The sequence below is a fragment of the Cornus florida genome, unplaced genomic scaffold, assembly GCF_030987335.1.
Source record: "Cornus florida cultivar Cherokee Brave unplaced genomic scaffold, ASM3098733v1 CherokeeBrave_3.0.0_Hap2_Chr11, whole genome shotgun sequence".
NCBI classification, from domain to species: Eukaryota; Viridiplantae; Streptophyta; class Magnoliopsida; order Cornales; family Cornaceae; genus Cornus; species Cornus florida.
The window spans coordinates 120,907,432-120,926,648 of NW_026775581.1; the positions used below are offsets into that span (position 1 = coordinate 120,907,432).

Here is a 19,217-nt window from a genome sequence, read left to right on the forward strand (position 1 = left end):
AAAGCAAATGTTTTATTTTCTTTTAGAAAATGAAAAAGTTTTATTTTTATTTTTCTAGTAAATTGGGAAAGGGAACTCCAACACGGCAGAACCTTCCCGCTGGGTACAACTGAAAAACACTTATGTTATGTTTGGTGTACAGGAATGGAATGGAATGGAATGCCCATTTTAATTATTTTTCTGTTTGGTGTGTATAAATGAAATGGAATGACCATTCCATTATAATAAAAATACTGGGAATGAAAATCCATTCCACAACTAAACCTATAAAATGGTCATTCCATTCCCAAGTAATCTTTTTAAAAAAATCAACTTCCCAAAAAACCCTCATATTTCAAGTCCAAAAACCACTATTACCTTCCACCACAACCACCTCTGCCTTACTCATCACCACCACTACCACCGTCTTCCAGCACCACCACCACCGCCTTTCACCACAGCTACTACCACCGTTTTCCACAACCACCAGCGCCAGCTTTCACCACCACTACTGCCACCACCTTTCACCACCTTCCATTACCATCACCGCCATCACCTTTCACCACTACCACCACCTTTCACCACCACCGCCGCCGCCTTTCACCACCATCGTCACTGCCACCGCCTTACACCAACACCACCACTGCCATTACCTTCCACAACCTTCCATCACCACCACTGCCACCACTGCTTTCCACCACCGCCACTGCCTTCCACCACCACCATTGTCACCACCTTCCACCACCACTACCATAGTCACATCACTATCTCCTTCTACCACAATTACCACACTACTGCCACCACCTTCCACTGATAGCACTGCCACCTTCCACCACCACCACCACCACCACCACCATCGCTACCTTCTAACACCACCACCTATACCACTACCGCTTTCCACCATCCACTACCGCTACCATTGATTTTTAAAAATTATTAGAGAATGTCATGTTGTTAATTTGATTTACTTGTTACTAAGAGGGATATTTTGGAGAATTTAATAAAAAATTTATTCCATTCTAAATTTTAAATTAGTCCAACCAAACAATAGAATGGTTATTATCATTCATTTCATATTTACAACCAAACAATAGAATGGTTATTATCATTCATTTCATATTTACAACCAAACAATAGAATGAGAATGGCCATTCCATTCCATTCACATTCTCATTTCATTCCCACTTGCATTCCATTCTATTCCTGCACACCAAACATAACATTTATGCCTTATCTTTTATCACTTGGGCAACACCCTACACTTAAAAGTTATTTGGTGGTGTTAATAGCCCCATCAAAATATACTCATTTCACTTTCTATCCGGATTTAACGGGACAAATCCTCCTTATAACATTCTCTCCCACCCGAACTCACAACACCCTCGTTATAGTCGGATCACCCTACATACCCAGAGTGGCACGCCCAAACTCCTCTAAACCCGTCCTCCTTTTAATTTGCTTATAAATTTTTAATAAATTACAAGCAAATTCTTACAAATTTTTTTTTTCCTACATGTTAACATACAATAAATTAAAATTTAACAAAGAAGTTTGAAAAGAAAAAAAATGATTATAATTTGAATATTATATATAATGTATTTCTATATATGTATATATTATTAGAATTTGTGTTTGGGTTGGGCTCGGGTTTCTAGCACCTCAACACAAGCCTAACCCTAATTAAGTTCAGGTTGAATTTTTTTTAATTCAGATCCAACCCTAATTGTAAAAATGATTGTCCAAGCTCGTGAAAAATCGGGTTGGGCTCGAGTTAGATTTGGGTTACCCAATCTAAGTTGCACCCCTAATCCGAATCAGGTGTTTGGTGTGATATCGGATCAAGGACAAAAATCTGGCTCTGATACTAATTTTGACGGACCTTTTGTTTTGCAATCCGATTTAAAACTTTAAGCTATTATTTTTTTTCTTTTTGCATTTTTTTTACTCCGTATTTTTTAGTTGGTGCATCCGTAGTTATTTTCTACAGTACTGTTTTATAAAGAAGCCAAAAGCTACTTAATTAGCCATCGCATAATGTCAAAAGCTAGTTTGGTGTTTCTTTCATATGCAAATAGGAATTGACAAGACTTGACAAATTATCACTGCATTTTTTTGAAAGAGATGTAAATGTTTATTCTTTTTCTTATATTATCAGTGAATATTAAAACATTCAACAAGCGATATGTCATCAGAAAGACGATAATGAAACTCCATTTTTTGTTAATATTTGAATTCCCTGGTTTAAATTTTATTCGAAGATTTACTTGTATTTATTCTTCTTTTTCAAGCCGTCTAAATTATACTGGTTTGAATGTTTACAGAACTGTAAAGCATACATTAAAATATTGACAGGGCCAGCCAACATAATGCACAAATTCAAAAAAAAAAATATTGGCCGTAGATTTCATCATCCTAAGTTTGAGAATTTAAAAGTTGATGAATGTTTAAATTTTATCCTTTTTGTCGAATCTTTTGTCCTCCCACTTGTCTTTAAATAATATAATACAACAAATTGATCATTCAAACAATTTAATAATTTACAAATATCAATCTTAATTTAAAAAAATTCTACAATAATTTTCACTGATAAATCACCTCCAAATTTAAAAACATTTACCAAAAAAAAAAAAAATCATAACCATTCCTAGTATTAAGTAAGTGAAAGAAAAAAAAAAAAAAAAATCTGAGAAATTGTAGTTCTGAAAAGTACATATGGTTCCAACAGCCGCCGGTAGTCATAAGACTCGAGGCCAATTCCCCAACAATATATGTTTAAAAGTAGTATACACAGGTGTTGCACATCACAAACAAGAACAATATGCTTACTGTTACAAACTACAGTTTCTTCTCTGTTTCCTTTGCTGTATTTCCTTCTCCCTCAGAAGCCACAAATTCAGCAACATGGGAAACATTACCTGCCTGAGGATACGATGACTGAACCAGCAAAATCCAATTGCCTGTGATAAAACAAGATATAATAGCTGGCTTTCAACTTTGAAGAAGATAAACAAACCCCATCTAGATTATAGATGCTTCAAAATCCTAGATTCTGTCATTGTTGGCTTCCGTTTGCCCAGCCAAAGCTTCAATTTGGTCAGTTCCAATCTGGTTTATCTTGTCCTCAGCAGAATTGCTTGTTTCAGTGGCTTTCTGATCATGAATAGGTCCCCGTCTCTCCCATAACTTTCCAGTCTTCCCAATTGCAAGAATAAGTTCGAGTTGTTTTTGCTGCTGCTCCTACAGAAAATACTCCATAAACCAATATAAGTCGGGCAATCACCTTGAGATTACATTCAAAAGAAATATTTAATATTTATAATATAAAAAAATTAAAAATTAAAACCAAAGATCTGCCACTGAACATGAGTCAAGACTCCTGAAATTTTTTGAACTATTTTCAACAATATTTTCTTATGGATTACCCCAGCAATATAATAGTACAATAAGTTTCAGAAACAAACATGATAGTATCGTAGGATCCTTGCTAGAATCATGCTCTGCTATTTTTAAGTACATTATTGTTAATTTTTTTACTTAAGTCCACAACATTTATGCTTGTACCATCTTCAAGTGAAACCTGAATTGGTTTACAATGAATGATGAAGAGTTTTTAAAAACTTGACTGTTGGTGTGTACAACACCTTCGTTCAGCATTTCTCTGACCAAGCCTTCTACAAGGGAAATGAGACCCGAGCTGGTTTTCAACGCCAATACAAATTAAAATGAAGAAATGCACTGAAAATAGCAGTTTGATGTCAAATCTAGCGCAATGCACATGGCGCAATGCAGCAGGCCCCACAGGGTAGAGAGGATTACATATGCCAACTCAGATTACATAGCTAACAATACAAATACAATTACAACCATATGAAGGGTATAGAGAGAGAGAGGTTTTTGACAAGAACAATAGAAGAGGGAGAGGCTTATGACAAGAACAAGAGAAGAAGAGTGAGGCAAAGAATGAGATTGAAAATCGGTAAAGCTTTCAGAGGAACAGAATAGCCTAAAAGCAACTTCAGCGACTGAATCTATCCAATTTAAGGATGGCAAAAGAGTAGAATCCAGGTTAGGTTCATCCGTTCAGGTTATACAAAGGGAGGCCATCATGCCTATCGGTGATTTCCATATCTAACCTGGACATAATTTTCTGGAGCATTATATTCTTCAAACAATATCTTTTTTAGACCATATATTAATTATTCCAGTAGAAGGAAAGAGGGATAGCAACAAGAAAACAAAAGCATCTGAGTTGCTCAATGACGACAAAAGCATCACAGAAATGACCAATGAAATCACCTCATAAGTACTCTGTGAGCCTGTGAATATTCAATGATAATGAAAACTACCAGGCAAAGTATTCAGGGTGAAAGAGAAAAAAAAAAAAAAAAACACTACTATTAGCAAAGTTACGAGAGTTCGGGGCTTCCAGTTCTTGCCTCTTCTCATACAATATATAATGGTCTATATATTTATCTCTCTGAAACAAAAACTTCACAGATGGGGAGAAATTTGACATAAAACAAGATTATCCACTGTAACAACCCTGGAGATCCAATAGTATCCAAATTTTCTACAGGGTATAAACTCACAAGTATATATTGGCTGGACAGTAAATAAACTGATACCAAGTGGAGATACGGAATGCAATTGCAATTTTGCAGCCATAAGACATTTTTTCCACTAGCATTTACCTCCAAAACAGAATAAATTTCATTTCTGATATATTTACCGACTAGATAAAATCTGTCCATCCCACATTAATAGTTTTGTTTCCTGCTCTGTTATATTCACTCTTGTGATAAAATCTGTCTATCCATATTCTGCTTTGATATTCGATAACTCATAGATTGATATAGAAACAACAGACTAAATAGATGCTCGAGGAAAGACTACAAAGATACTTCTGCAGCATCTAATAAACATGCATATTGCATAATTTTTGACTTGATTATCTGTCCATCTCAATTTGAATTGATTGTAAAAAATTGCAGCCGCATCTAATTTTCAATTTTTGAAGAATTCCTCTACAGTAAATTCACACATGAATTGATTATCAAAAAGTAAAATATATATATATATATTGCAGCAGCACACTGATGTATAATTGGTACAAAATGAAATTTGATTTTGCAATTTTTGAAAATAAAGCAAATTGAATGTGTAAATATGACAATGATAAAAACAAAAGAGTTAACCGCAATCAGGAAACAAATTTTGGCATTGACTTCTATAGTTTCAATTTATGACCTATGCGGTAACCATTGTTTGGTTAGAGAAAAGATATCCACTAGGGGTTGATATGCTTCCAATCATCTTTCCCTAAGAGAAGAGATGGAAGAACATTAGGTCATTGTTGTAGGTTTCAATTTTCATCTGATTTTCCATGTGGCCAAAGAATGATCCAATCTTATCTAGGTCATCCGAGTATTCGGGTGGAGGTTGCAATTCTAACTCAAACTCGCAAACCTCTGTCCACGAATAAGTGGGCTAGGGTTAAATTATTAAGATAGTCGGGTCTAATTGGGTTACTTAACAAACATGTTTATAGCCAGGTTTTAACGGATTGAAAGTGGGTGCTTCTTGTGTTGTATGCTAAATAGCAATTTGAGGATCAAAACAGGATGGAAGCAGGACCAAACTATAGGGTTTGCGTTGTGTGAATTTTTAGGCTCATTTATTCCAAATCTGTATCATGGTATGTTTATATGCAAGTCAAGCTTGGGTTTAACCCCTTCTGACCAAACTCACTTTTGACTTGATCCAAACTCGCCCAAGCCTGCCTGTTTGTCAGGCCTCATATTGACTTTGAAGGCTTTTGTCTGAATGCAAGTGTCCATGGTATGTTACTCATTACTCAAGTCTTATACAAGTCTTTTGGATAATATGTTGTTGGCATGAATTTATATATATATTGTTAAGTTTTGGGAGTTAAAAGGTATCTTAAAATTTTTCATATTTGCCAGATATGGGCTATAATAATGGTCCAAGGATCTGATTTTTGGTCACATGTCTAGAATAGTTAATCAATGTTTTCAAGTTTTCTATTTTTGAGTCATATTCCTAGCACTGTTAAGAGGTAAGAGAAGTCCAACAACCAGTATACGCACAAATATATTTCCTACTTTAAGGGTTTGGTTTTTGGAGAATTGAAGGTTCTTTGACGATGTGAATGTTATAGGGTGATATATAAATTATTTTGTGATATATAAACTATTTTGAGGCATCCCACCTTAGGGGGCCTGAAATCTTAGTTTGTTCCTCTTGGGATTGGTGGCCTGCCATCTTGGCTGGTACCCAAGGTGACGTTAAGGACTGCATTTTAGCTTTAACAGCAGCAAGACACCATAAGGGGAAGACAACTGAACTAGAGATCATAAGACTAAATGATACAAATTATCATTGCTGACAAAAGACTATTCATAGAATAGGGCCACAAATTACCATAATAAACATATATTAGCAAGATAATAGATAAGAGACTACTAAGAGAGGCAAACTGTATATCATTTTAACAACATCATGGTGATGACAGAGTTATCAAGAATTAAAACCCAGTGGGCAAGCCACTACACCACAGATACCATAATGACAGTAGAGAATGATACCATGAAAATTTGAAACAGTCATCAAACTAGAGAATCACATCAAACTAACCACAATCAAAGTAGGAGGCTATAATTGGAGATTGTAAGTACCATGACCAGATGGAGCAACTTGAATGGAAAGAGAGTATGCATACAAATTGATAAATTTCTTGTAAATAAGAATTTTGCATTATTCATCCATACTAAAACAAGTATTGAGAAACGAAAGAAAGTCCACCAGACTACTACACAACCTAGCAAAAGAAGCAAGTAAGATGGACAGAAGGGTATAGGCCTCAGCTGCCACAACATTACATGTTATCAGAGAACAGCTGAACACTAAAATTTTCTTAAAAGAAAGAAAAAACGAAGTTTAAAAAATCTACCAATCTTGTTATTAATAAATACATAACCTTGAAGAAATTATTAATCTTGGAATAGCTAGAATCTTGACAGTGATGGTTCCACCCTAAACCTCAAATAGGAAACCCATTATAACTCCCTGATTCTGACAAATATCAATGTCCTTCTGGGAGTCAAATTGTTAAAAGAACTTAGTAAGGTGATAAAACTAGGATGTCACATGTACCTGCATTGCCAGCAGAACCTTTTGGATTTCACCAAGCTCCTTTTCCAGAATGTCTTCTTGCACTGCTAATGCTCGAGTGGCCTCAGAATTCTTCTGAGCCAAAGCTACAGTCTTCAGACACAAACAGAAAGTTAGAAGTTCTGACAAATGAATTCCCTGCAATAAATTTACAAGCATGGTTTCCAGATAGAGGAAGAAGCAGTCAATCATTATCACAAATGCCTTACCCAATAATTTGGGATCAGCAACATGATTCCTACTCCACATCTTCAACCTGTTAAGAATTCATGGCCTCAGCATAGGAGCTTAAATGTCTTCTTATTTGTCATTTTTAAAATAGCATCTTCAGCTCACAGTAAGTCACATCTCCTAAGGCAACATAGTTGTTCTTCTTGGGCACGTTCAAACTATCTCTAGTACTACTCTATTATTCAATCCACTAATGGAGCTACTCCCAGTGTTACTTTAGAAAATATTCTTAACTGGCATTTCTAAATCCAGGGAAAATTCCTTCACTAATTAGTAGAAGAACATCTTTGTCTCCACTAAGAAATGTTAGAAATTTTGAGAGGGATTAGGTCAAGATTTCCATCTGACCATTGATCAAAAGACGTGTTTGAATTTTGATCAGAAGCCATTAAAGAAACCCCCTGGCAGGGGGTTAATTGGTGCTGTATGCTAGACCTGTTCTTTTGGAGCCTATAGACCCCCCACCATCCATCGATAGCGGAAACATAACATTCTAGTGCACGAGGCTCCCACCACCACGGGGTCTGAGTAGGGTTTGATGTACGCATTTCCTCATAATTGGGAGAGACTGTTTCTTGTTTCGAACCCATGACCTCCAGGTTACAATGGAGAAACCTTACCATCGCGCCAAGGTCCACTCTGAAGAACATAACATGCCAACTTATTTTATAGAACTGTGAATGGAAACATACATATCTAGTTCCTGAATCCAAATGAGGTACAAATAGTATAACCCTATAAATGAAAACTTATTGAAAACTGTCATTTCTGATTTTATTTTACCTACACCAATCATACATATCAATTCATTTTTTTTCTTTTCTTTGGGCAAGGATTTCTCACTCATCAATTATGGCATCCCTATATAAACAATTATCTTAGTTTTTTGCAAGTAACTACTAAATATCAATTGAAAATTATAACAATGTAATAAAGAAAAGAAAGATCAGCTATCGTTCAAAATAATGAAAAAGAAGAAAAGCCACCAATATAACAGTGAAGCTAGAAATTCCAGCCACCCTAAGCAGCTTCTAAATTTCAATGAGGGGGAAGATGGCCCATCAGAGGAACATAAGCCACTTGTTTAGACAGGGAAAACAAAAATCACCTTTTACTTGACTGACCTAGGTATCCACCAATCTCCACCACATGAGAAGAAAGCAAATCCAAAATATCATAGAGAGTGACAGTGGTGCCATGGATTAAGATATCACAATCTGACACATTCCATCCTAGCACCACGTGATATTTATTGTGGACCGCACATGTTTTTAATAGCCCAACCAGTGCTTAACTCCAGCCCCTTGTTGGTAACGTTTCCAACTTTTACACTTAATATATATCTATATATATATATATATTACAAAATAATTTTTCAAAATTATATTTTATTTTGGATGTATGATTAGACAGAGATATATACATGGGTTCAAAGAGGGTGCCACTTCATGGACATTCAAGTTGTAGAATCCCAAAGATAGTTTTACCAATTTGATATTCCAATTGCACCTAAAAGAGGCTTCAACTATTTTCAATAAGCAACTAAGTGCCTCTAAGTCGTTTGATGATCTCCTCTAACAATGAAATATTATTATTTTGATGATCTCCTCTAACAATTGTTACTTATGTGTAAGCCATTTTTTATCCCGTTCCAACACGAGGCTCCCGCCATTGCGAGGTCTGGGATGGTCAGATTTACGCAGTCTTACTTCCGCATAGACATGCTATTTCCGGTTTCGAACCCATGACCTCCAGGTCACAATAGAGCAACATTACCATTGCGCCAAGGCTCACCCTCCTTCCCCCACAACAACACAGAAAAATAAAATAAAACACTCCCTAACCCAAAACCCCACCAACTTATTGCATAGAACTATGGATGGAGAACACAAATTTCTACTGCCTAGAATTTCAAATTAGGCACAAATAGTATTACATGTCCAAATAAAAACTTATTAAATATTACTTACCATTTCTAATTTTATTTTTCCTAAACCTTTCAAGCATAAATCTTTTATTTCTTTACAAGGACTTTCCACATATCAATTCTACCATCCCAATTTTTTTTTCTTTCCAAGCACCCAGACAAATCCTATTAAAGAATATAACAATGAATTACATAAAAGAAGGATGATATATCCTTCAAAACAAAGAAAAATGAAGAAAAGCCACCAATACAACAGTAAAGCCATAAATCCCAAAGCAAGGGCCCTCATAGGAACTAATAATAAGCTCCTCGTTTAGCCAAAGGCTGACCTAGGGTACACTAATCAACGACTGAGGAAAATACTACAAATCCAAATTCTCTCTCAAAAGGTGACAACATGCAATGGGCTAAAAGATCGCAATTAAACCCATTTTCAACACCAGATTGAAATCATTTTCAATCAAACTACGATGTGAGTTCAAGGCAATGCCATTTAAAGACCTTCCAAGAAGGCTGAAATCTCAGCCTCATATAGCCTCTATGACAACTGTCATATGAACAACCCATACCACTAATATGTTTGTAGAACTTTACTTTCTCCTTACTCTTACTGGAGTGCAGTCACCGACAAACACACCAAGCAAATATCTGCACTTGAGCCTCCCAACCATTATCCTACAGAAAACATCCTCAATGCCCCTTTTCTTTATGAATGATGAACACAACTCAAAATTTGTCAAATTATCCCCTGTTCTTAGAATTTAATCCTAGTTCCTACCACCTACCAGCCAAAAACAACACACACACATAAAAATAAAAAAGAAACTTGACTTCACCTCAATGTGTTTCTTTTTACACACAAATTCTCATCAACAACTTTACCGGAAAAAAGGTTCTCTACAACATGATTCAGTAGAGCTATCAATCAAATATCAGATATCTCTTAAATGATCCACCAACTTCAAAGTGTTAGTCAACAGAATGGCCAATAAAGCCACTCTTTAGAAGGATTGTAATAGCAATAGGATATATATGGCATGAGGAGAAAAAAAAAAAAAAAACTACACAACTTCAACAATTAACTAAGCAATTAAACAAGACCCGTTTATCATGTCATCATGTCCTTTGGTTACAAGTCTAACTCAAAACAATGTAATTATATATATATATATATATATATGCCACCATCATCATCATCCTTGCCTTTATCTTTCTATGAATGGGGTCGGCCACATGAATTCTCTTTTTTCATTCTTCTGTATTATATACCAAGTCTTCTCTTAGATTTAATTTTTTAAATCATTTTTAATTACGTGTAAGTTTTGATCAGTCGGTTTGTCGTTTACCTTTTAGGCAAATAACTCTTCATCTTCTAACAGGTGCATAATCGGGTCTATGATGAATATGACCATACCACCTAAGTCTAGTTTCTCTTGTTTTATCATTTATAGGGACTATACCTAATGTTCCTATCACATGTTTATTATCAATCTTATCTTTTCAAGTTACTCCAATCATCTAAAGTAACATCCTCATTTCCACAACATTGATGTGTTGTTCTTGTGTCTTTTCCAATGCCCAATACTCTGCTCCAATAAAAAGACCTTTCTATAGAATTTTTCTTTTAATTCATATGGTATATATATAATATATCTTCCAATATGTTACTGGGGTTTAGAAGTTCTCCTCTTATCACATTATAGTTAACAAGCTAACAGCAAAGTTATCGAATGCCAGAAAATATCATTACCTCAGCAATGGGATCCTTCAAAGACTTCCTCGTAACTCTAAACCGAATCCCCAACTTCTCAAGCTGCCTTGACAAAACCCTGATAATAGTCGCTGAGCTCCGAAGATCCTCTTCTAATTTCTCAATCCTCCCAACCAAATTAACACCCGAACCCCCTGGTTTCGAAAAGTCCACACATATCCTCCTCCACTGTCGCCTCCGAATGGAAGCACCAATCGCCACCGCACTCACCAAGAGAATAAACTGCCACACAAGAACCTTGTTCCCCAACCACACTATTACCGGCTTCTGTGAGTTGGAAATCACCGAATTGACAACAAATGCAATCGAAATGACGGCCGACGAAACAAGACATAAGAATTCAGCAATTGAAAGAAAAACATCGAAATTGAAATTATCAATACCGTCGTCCGGTTTCTGTACGGTAACGTCTGATTCGTAGACTCTTAGAGGCCATTGGTGGGTACGAAAAGAGATTAAATCATTGAGCTTCAGCGATTTGGGCTTCAGAATTTGAAAATGTGGAGGATTTGTGAAGTACTTGGAGTGAATTGAGAGATGAAAACCAGGGTTTTTGAGAGGAGTAACATGAGGAATTTTGAAGAATGATATGCGAGGGATTTGAGATGTGAGTAACATTGTGGGTTGAGTGGATTGGTAGTGGTGGTCAGTGAGTTAGGATTTTGATTAATTGGATTGCGGAAGACATGGTTTTAGGGTTTTTGATTTTGGGAGAGGACGATAGGAGGACCAACCTGCTACTTAGCTTCGGAGAGAGGAGAGAGGGGTGGTAATGACTGACGATATGTCCAATGTTCGCGCCGTGGGTTTATAGGCCAACGTCGTTTTTTTTTTGTTTTTCACGGTACTATAAATTCAAGCTACACCTACATGGGTCACTTTTTCAATTTTTTAAAACTCTCATCAACTGTTAATTCTGAAAAGGGCAAAAAAAAAAAAAAAAAATCTATCGGTTAAATATATATATATATATAAACATACTGTAATATGTATGTTGAAAAACAAAAAATATATATGTGCATGTGTGAGCAAATTTTAACGGGTACCTAGATTGTGTTTTGGTTGGAATGCCCAGTGATTTTGCTTGATCCATTTTACTATCATATATAATATAATAATAAATTAATTAATAAATAAATCCATGCGAGTCTTCTTAAGAACACAAAGTTCTAACACAAAGTTCTCACATTTAATAATTTATAAAGTAACATTTAATATTTAAAAGTCGCAACGGGAACATTAATACAAATTTATCCAACAGCTCTGATACAATATCAATATTCAATTATTTAACCAATTTATCAGATTTTTTCAAAGTAATTGCTCTAAACCTTAAAGTCACAATGATAACATCAATACTCAAGCGTCTAACCAACTTACCAACAGGCAACAACCCCCTTTATTTCTTTGGAAAAGAAAAACAGTTCAAGAATCACTACTTCACAGGTGAGAGGTAAATGATTGCTATTAATGTGGACTAAATTTTATATTATTTTGTAATTAACCTATAAAATATATTTTAAAATTACATTAAATTCCATTCTTTTTTAAAAATAATAATCATAAAATCACCCGTTGTAAACGTGTCTTTTAGGCATGTCCAACCAAAAAATAAAAGTATCCGTGCACCTAACAGTAGTAGTACTTATGCTTGGCAAGTCTCGATCTTACCAGGGATCGCAAATCCCAATACTTCGGAACTCTTTTCGTATGTATAGTTGCAACATTCTGTTATTTAAAATCAAGTGCCTTTTTAACTTAATTTTCAAATTATTTTTAAAAAATTAACCAAACATCAAAGGACTGCAAATAATATTACCAACTGTATCCACAATTGTACATTGATCCAGCGCAAGTAGGGAATACCCTTTGGTTAAAATAAGCTTTCTACGCTAAATAATTCATGATTCATCCCAACTCCACGGTTCTTTTTTATTCCCCATTTAGAAATAAAAAACATTTTCTAAGCACAACACTTTCTTCCCAACCCGTTCTAATAAAATAGAACGGTAGAAACAAACAAGAAGAAACAGATGCATTATTTTCCAAGTATCACCAGCAAATACAAAGTCTACAAGCTAGCTAACAATGCATAGCAAGAACAAATTTCAATGTCTCTCTCTCCAATGCATGGTTAAGCTCATAATGCATATAAACTAAAGAAAATCCATCGTCCATCCTCTAAAATGAAAATATATTATAACTGGGGCCAATGTCTTGTGTGCATCCACTTTCAGTAATAGGGCATGTACCGCATTGGCCTCCTGAACCTGGGTACCTTCCTGTAGCAGATTACGATGAACAATAGAAAGAAAAGAAAAGAAAAGAAAAAATTATTCATCTCACTCGGAATTCAAGTACAGGACCCAAAATGGGGGACTGAAAAGGAACTCACCCATATCCATAGGGGGAGTAGAAATAAGGGGGTACATAAGGCCTCCTGAATCCATACCCCGCGTAAGGGTTGAAACGCCTTGCACGGAACTGCTTCATCCCAGGAACATTAGTCCTTTTAGCATTAACCTGCAGATAAATATATACATCGAAAAAATTATTAATCGAGTGAGTAGAAAGAGATGAGCAATGACATGACTGTTTCAAAAGCAGTCATGATATGATCCATCATTTGGGCTCAAAACTTTAAGGTTTTCAATTTGGTGTCTCCCAGTCACCAGACGCTTTCAGACAAGTTGGCACCAACCAAACAAGTTTATTTTACACACACAAAACACACATAAATTGGCGTCTCCCAGTCACTGTGAGGCTTTCAGACAAGTCCAGCACCAATAAAACAAGCTTAGTTTGTACATTCATATTTGTGTATGTATTACAGTATGTCTTCCAGTCACCATGAGGCTTTCAGACCAAGTCCAGCATCAATCAAACAATGTTCATTACTTTCATACACATGTATGTATTTATGCATGCATGTATGTCCATATGTATTTATTAGGTAAAAAGATTAAAATTGTTACCTTCAATTGGCGGCCACGTAGTTCAGATTCATTCAGCGAAAGGGCCTCCTGAACAGCCTCTACTTCAAGGAATTCAACATATGCGAAACCCTTTGGCTGGCCAAACTTATCAGTCAGAATAGTTACTCTGTTCACCGTACCACACGATTGGAAATGCTGCTGAACCTCTTCAGGGGTGCATGCATAGTCAACCTGCATGACAAGATTCAATACACAGCATCCCAGTTGAAATTTTTTCAATTTTCTCCATGCATTCCTTCCAAGTATCATATGAAATGAGGCATAAACCAATTAATGGGAAAAGAAAAATACTGAAGAAATTATCAATTAACAACTGAGCCATAACCTTAGTCAAACTACATATTATCATATCATTCCTTACTAACTCTACCCAAGTTAACTTTGATCGTCCTCTTCCTCTTCCCCTAACATTACCTTCAATGTGGAATATGTCACTCTTCCTGACTGGCACATTTCTAAACCATATTAACGATTTTCTCTCATTTTATTTGAAATTGATGCTACTTCAATCATCTTACAAGTTTGTATTTCTAGTTCTATCATTTCTTCTCTTACCGCACATCCATCTCAACATTCACATGTTTGTCACCCACTTCATGAATATGTTGTTTTCTAGCTTCTCAACATTCTGTCCCATAGGTATGACTGGTTTAATAGTTGTTCCCATTCAATCTTAACGGGATATGCTGACCACATAATATACTAAATGTGTTCCTCTATTAAACTATAGTTAACACTATCTCCAATTTCTCCTTCATTATGGATAATCAAGCCTAAATAATGAAAACGTCCACTTTTTTGTACCTCTTGATTCTCAATCCTCAAAACTATCAACCATCCCTACCATAATATACATATCTATACACACACACACACGAATGTACAACCACATACAATCACATAATTCCATTTCTTCTTATTTTTGGTAATGTTTGAGCTTTAGAGTTATCTTCATGTTTTAGGGTTATTAGGATTTGCTTAATACTTGCATATATAAAGGCTGATGTGTAATCAGACGAAGCTTTGATTATTGAAATGTTATTGTGAGTTTGAGAAGTCTGTGTGTCTTCTTCTCCCTCTTTCTCTGGCTCTTGTCAAGCCCTCAGTCTCTTTAGCCTATCTTTTCATTCTCACCCCTTCGTCTATTTTCTCATCCCCTTCTTATCAAAAAAAAAAAAATTTCTCAGCCCCTTCTTTCATTATGGTCCTACATCTTTGGTCATAGCACTATTTGTCCTATCAACTTGGTACCAGAGCGTTCTTGTCCAATCTATACTACATCAATTGCCTCTAGCCCTCTGATCTAAACAAAAATCTGAGCAACTATCACTCGAACCCCTTACAGTATGAGATTGCCTACCTCCCAGAGAATAATCTAGTCCAAATAGAGAAACCGCACCTTCTTGTATCTTCAGATCCTCAATTTTCACTTAATAGGATATTGAGTCATGTGTGTCAAAGTCATGAATTGTTCATCTAAAACAAAAACAAAAGATGATGGAAATAAAGAACACCGAATAACACAAGACAAGTCTATCAAGACTCAATCACATATCTAGGGTAAAGATAATGAGATAATAGAGACTTTACTTGACCTACATCTGATTTTTAATTGGCTCAAAATAATATTTTGAACTTGTTGTTTCCTCAATGATTTTTAAAAATTGATATTTTTTTAATAAAAGAGTGAACAATTGAAATGTCAATCGATCGAGGGAACTCTAGAATGTCTCAATTGAAGAATAGAACAACCGACACATTCCCAAGAAAAAATCTTTCAAAAACTAGTAAGCTTCAATCGATGGTTTTAACAATCGAAGTTAGTGCAGTGGGTGTCAATTAAATTATGACAGAACAACCTTGAACATTTTAACATATATAAGAACAAGAATTAAATAACTGCTTGGGAAGAGGTTATTAAAAAGTTTAAAAGAGTAGGTGAATTGACATGTAATAGAAAAGCTTGGAGAGAGAGAATTCATGTGGCCGACCCCATTCATTGGGATTAAGGCAAGGATGATGATGATTAATTAAATAACTGCATAAAATTTACTGCAGCCTTTTGCCTATCCATATATTACAAATACTTCACCATAAACTTCTCATGTAGTCCTCCAAACCATTACCTCACAAGTCACATTTATTGGAAGAAGAAATATGTGTGCATGCAAGCAACTCTTCTTACAAAACTACCATCATCAACTCGCATATCAGGCTTTTAACATAAAAAATCAGAAAGTTAAAACAAAATATTTTTTAATCACGATGAACGCAGAACTTTGCTCACATCAATAATATTAATGGCATGGTCTAAAGTTGAAATCTAAATAATTATTTTTCAACTTTTCCTACTAAATGAAAAACAATATCTAAAGCAAATCCAAATAGCCTGGGCAAGGCTTGGATAAATTGAGTTGGGAATTTTGCCACCATAAATGGCTTTGGAATCCCATGTGAAATCAAATTAAGAAACACTAAGCAGAGACCTATATATTGCACCGTGCAAAGAATTCACAACACATCACTTATGGATGGTAATGACAGCCGGTATCTTCTGTTGAACAATTTTTTTATATTACATGCAAAGAATAAGGCCACAGGCAAGGAGTGATTGAGAACCTCACCACATCCGGCTTAACAACTAGACATATCTGAAACTTCAACATCCACTTTGGCAAGCATCAATCAAGCTCAGCAACTAAGATTGCATGGCAACGATTCACCTTCGCTCTTCAAAAGACATTGACCTGCCCTCTTGCATGATTGTATTGAACTTGAAGAATCTTAATTCATATACATAATTTTTTCATTCCACCATCCCTTGAAATGTTATCTACCAACAAACGTACAAATCTTTATTTCATTCGAAAAAATAAAAAATACAAAATAAAATAGCTTATGTTCGCTATTTCACATATTTCATAAGTTTCATGTATGCTTTCATCACTCCCTTTTTTCTTTTTCTTTTTCTTTTTTATTTTCCTTTCTTTCTTTCTTTTCCTTTTTTTTTTTTTTTTTCTTTCTTTTTCCTCTTTTCCTTCTTTCTTTCTTTCTTTGTTCCTTTTTCTCTCTCTCCCTCTCTTCTTCTTTTTTTCTTTCTATTTTTCCAACCAAATGTTCCTTTGATCCTTTTCTTTTTTGTTTCTTTTTTTTCTTTTCTTTCAGGGACGTCTTTCCCCTTCAATTTTCAATTGTTTTTTTCTTCTTCAATTTCTAACAACTCAGATTTCAAAAATGCAGGTACAGTTTTTCTTGCATCCAAATCAAGCTTATGAGGAACCAGTATAAATTGCTCCTATCATCAAAATAAAGGATCAAGCCTATTTGGAACCAGCATAAATTCCTTCCATCATCAAATAAAGGATAATAATTCCAACAGTATTCAATAATAAGAATGACCCTGCGACCACAGGAAGACATAAAGTCAAACCATGACTCTAAAGATGGGATGTATCCATATCCACATCCGAGCCAGCATTAAAAAGAATGATAGAGAGATATATATAATTTTTTTTTTATTATTATAGAAAACTATTTAACAAAAGGAGGAGAGCAGATGCGAATGTGACTGGAATTTTGTTAGGCAATGAATGAAAAGCACAGAATCCCTACAAAAGGCAAAGCATCAAAGCAGATGAAAGCACTCTGGTTCTCACATTGCCAACAAATATTGATCGTGAATCGACCTCCTCTCTGCTTGCCTGAGAAGCAGCTGCACTAGCAGGATCTGTGTAAATTATAAAACAAATTAGTAGGGAAAATCGGAAGGTAAAAACAGGAGGGAAGAAATATGGAGAATGACTTATCACTTATGTGTTGCATTTTAAATCACTTGAAGAAGTAGCATACAAGGAATGCGTTAGAATAGCCATATGACCATATAGAAATGTGCCTACACTAGGTGAATAAGTTGAAAAAGAAAGTTTTACTAATTATATTGTGTGGAACCAACAAAATAGGCCAACTGTTTTTGCTCCTGCTCACCCTCCCTTTAAGGTCAGTCAATATTTACAGTAGAAGTACAGACTTCAGATTTGTATAACCTTCTTCAGAAGTGCATTGTAAGAAGGAATACAAAACAAGTGCAATGTGATCAAATGCTTGCCAACTAACATGTCCATGTTCAAACATTTTCGAACCCAGCTGACTGACTTCTGCAATCCTCAAAAGGCCCTAAGAGACTTTCAAATCTCACTCCTCAATAAAAAAAGTTTAATAAAGTTTTCAGATAGTAGGAAAATATTCAGCAACATGGAAAGTGGCAAATGACAAATATCTTTTTTATGAGAGTCTAAAGATAACAGAAATCGTATTTTTCATGGCCATACCAATGAGGTCATCAAGCTTATATGACTAAATCAGGATCTAAAGTGGTGAAATCAATCATATCAGTTACCACACACAACCATATTCCTTCAATCGCATTTTCCCTATTAGCAAAACCAAAAAGAGTATATTATACATCTATTTTCAAGACCATTGTTACTGTGTATATATTTATATATATTTGCCCTAAGGATGATTTAGAAATTGTATATTTAGAAATTGCTAAAACCGCGCACCACAATGCCAGGACTATTAAGAGCTAGCTTACTAAAGTTGGCAATCCAACAAACACAAAGAAGTCATATACTAGAGAAAAAAATTGAAGATGTGAAGGCTTAGGAAAAAAAAAAAAACCTTGAACAGCGCCCATTTCCTTCTCGACTTTGGCCTGCATTTCACGAAGAGCGGCGGCTTCATCTTCCATCTCCTTTAATCGTTTCTTCATCTCATCTAGCTCCTGCAAACACAACATTCAGATCCAATCAATTGCGCGATCCAATCAATTAGGTTTTCACAAATACATGTGTATATATATATATATATGTATATAAAAAGTGAATATGAGAAAGAAGGGGGAGGAGTGGACCTTAACGGCGGCGTCGTCATCGGCGGCGGACATATCGACGTCGGCGTTGTTAGGCTCCATCTCTCCTTCCATTTCACCCTCGTCTGGGATTTCTCCTCCGTACACCTCATGTTCCTCTTCCTCCATTTCTCTCCTCACTCACGACCCTCGACTCTCGACTCTCGACTCTCGACACTCGTCAATTGATTGCAATCTCCTCCTCCTCTGTGT

At 35.5% G+C, this 19,217-nt stretch overlaps 2 protein-coding genes across 3 annotated transcripts; both read right to left on the reverse strand.

The window, feature by feature from the left end:
* Positions 1 to 2,641: 2,641 nt before the first annotated feature.
* On the reverse strand, positions 2,642 to 11,922 carry LOC132283134 (uncharacterized). The gene is made up of 3 exons (XM_059785040.1): positions 11,079 to 11,922; positions 7,153 to 7,263; positions 2,642 to 3,216 (listed from the first exon to the last, which is right to left on the reverse strand). The coding sequence occupies exons 1-3, from the start codon at positions 11,715 to 11,717 to the stop codon at positions 3,022 to 3,024; spliced, it is 945 nt and encodes a 314-aa protein (XP_059641023.1). The 5' UTR covers positions 11,718 to 11,922; the 3' UTR covers positions 2,642 to 3,021.
* Positions 11,923 to 13,006: 1,084 nt separating this feature from the next.
* LOC132282766 (polyadenylate-binding protein 2) lies at positions 13,007 to 19,217 on the reverse strand. Of its 2 annotated transcripts, XM_059784550.1 has the most exons (6): positions 19,008 to 19,217; positions 18,776 to 18,878; positions 17,752 to 17,822; positions 14,075 to 14,266; positions 13,495 to 13,622; positions 13,007 to 13,381 (listed from the first exon to the last, which is right to left on the reverse strand). In XM_059784550.1, the coding sequence occupies exons 1-6, from the start codon at positions 19,131 to 19,133 to the stop codon at positions 13,333 to 13,335; spliced, it is 669 nt and encodes a 222-aa protein (XP_059640533.1). In that variant the 5' UTR covers positions 19,134 to 19,217; the 3' UTR covers positions 13,007 to 13,332. The 2 variants fall into 2 exon arrangements, with proteins under 2 accessions (XP_059640533.1, XP_059640534.1); XM_059784551.1 differs by lacking the exons at positions 17,752 to 17,822; positions 18,776 to 18,878; positions 19,008 to 19,217 and adding an exon at positions 16,720 to 17,462.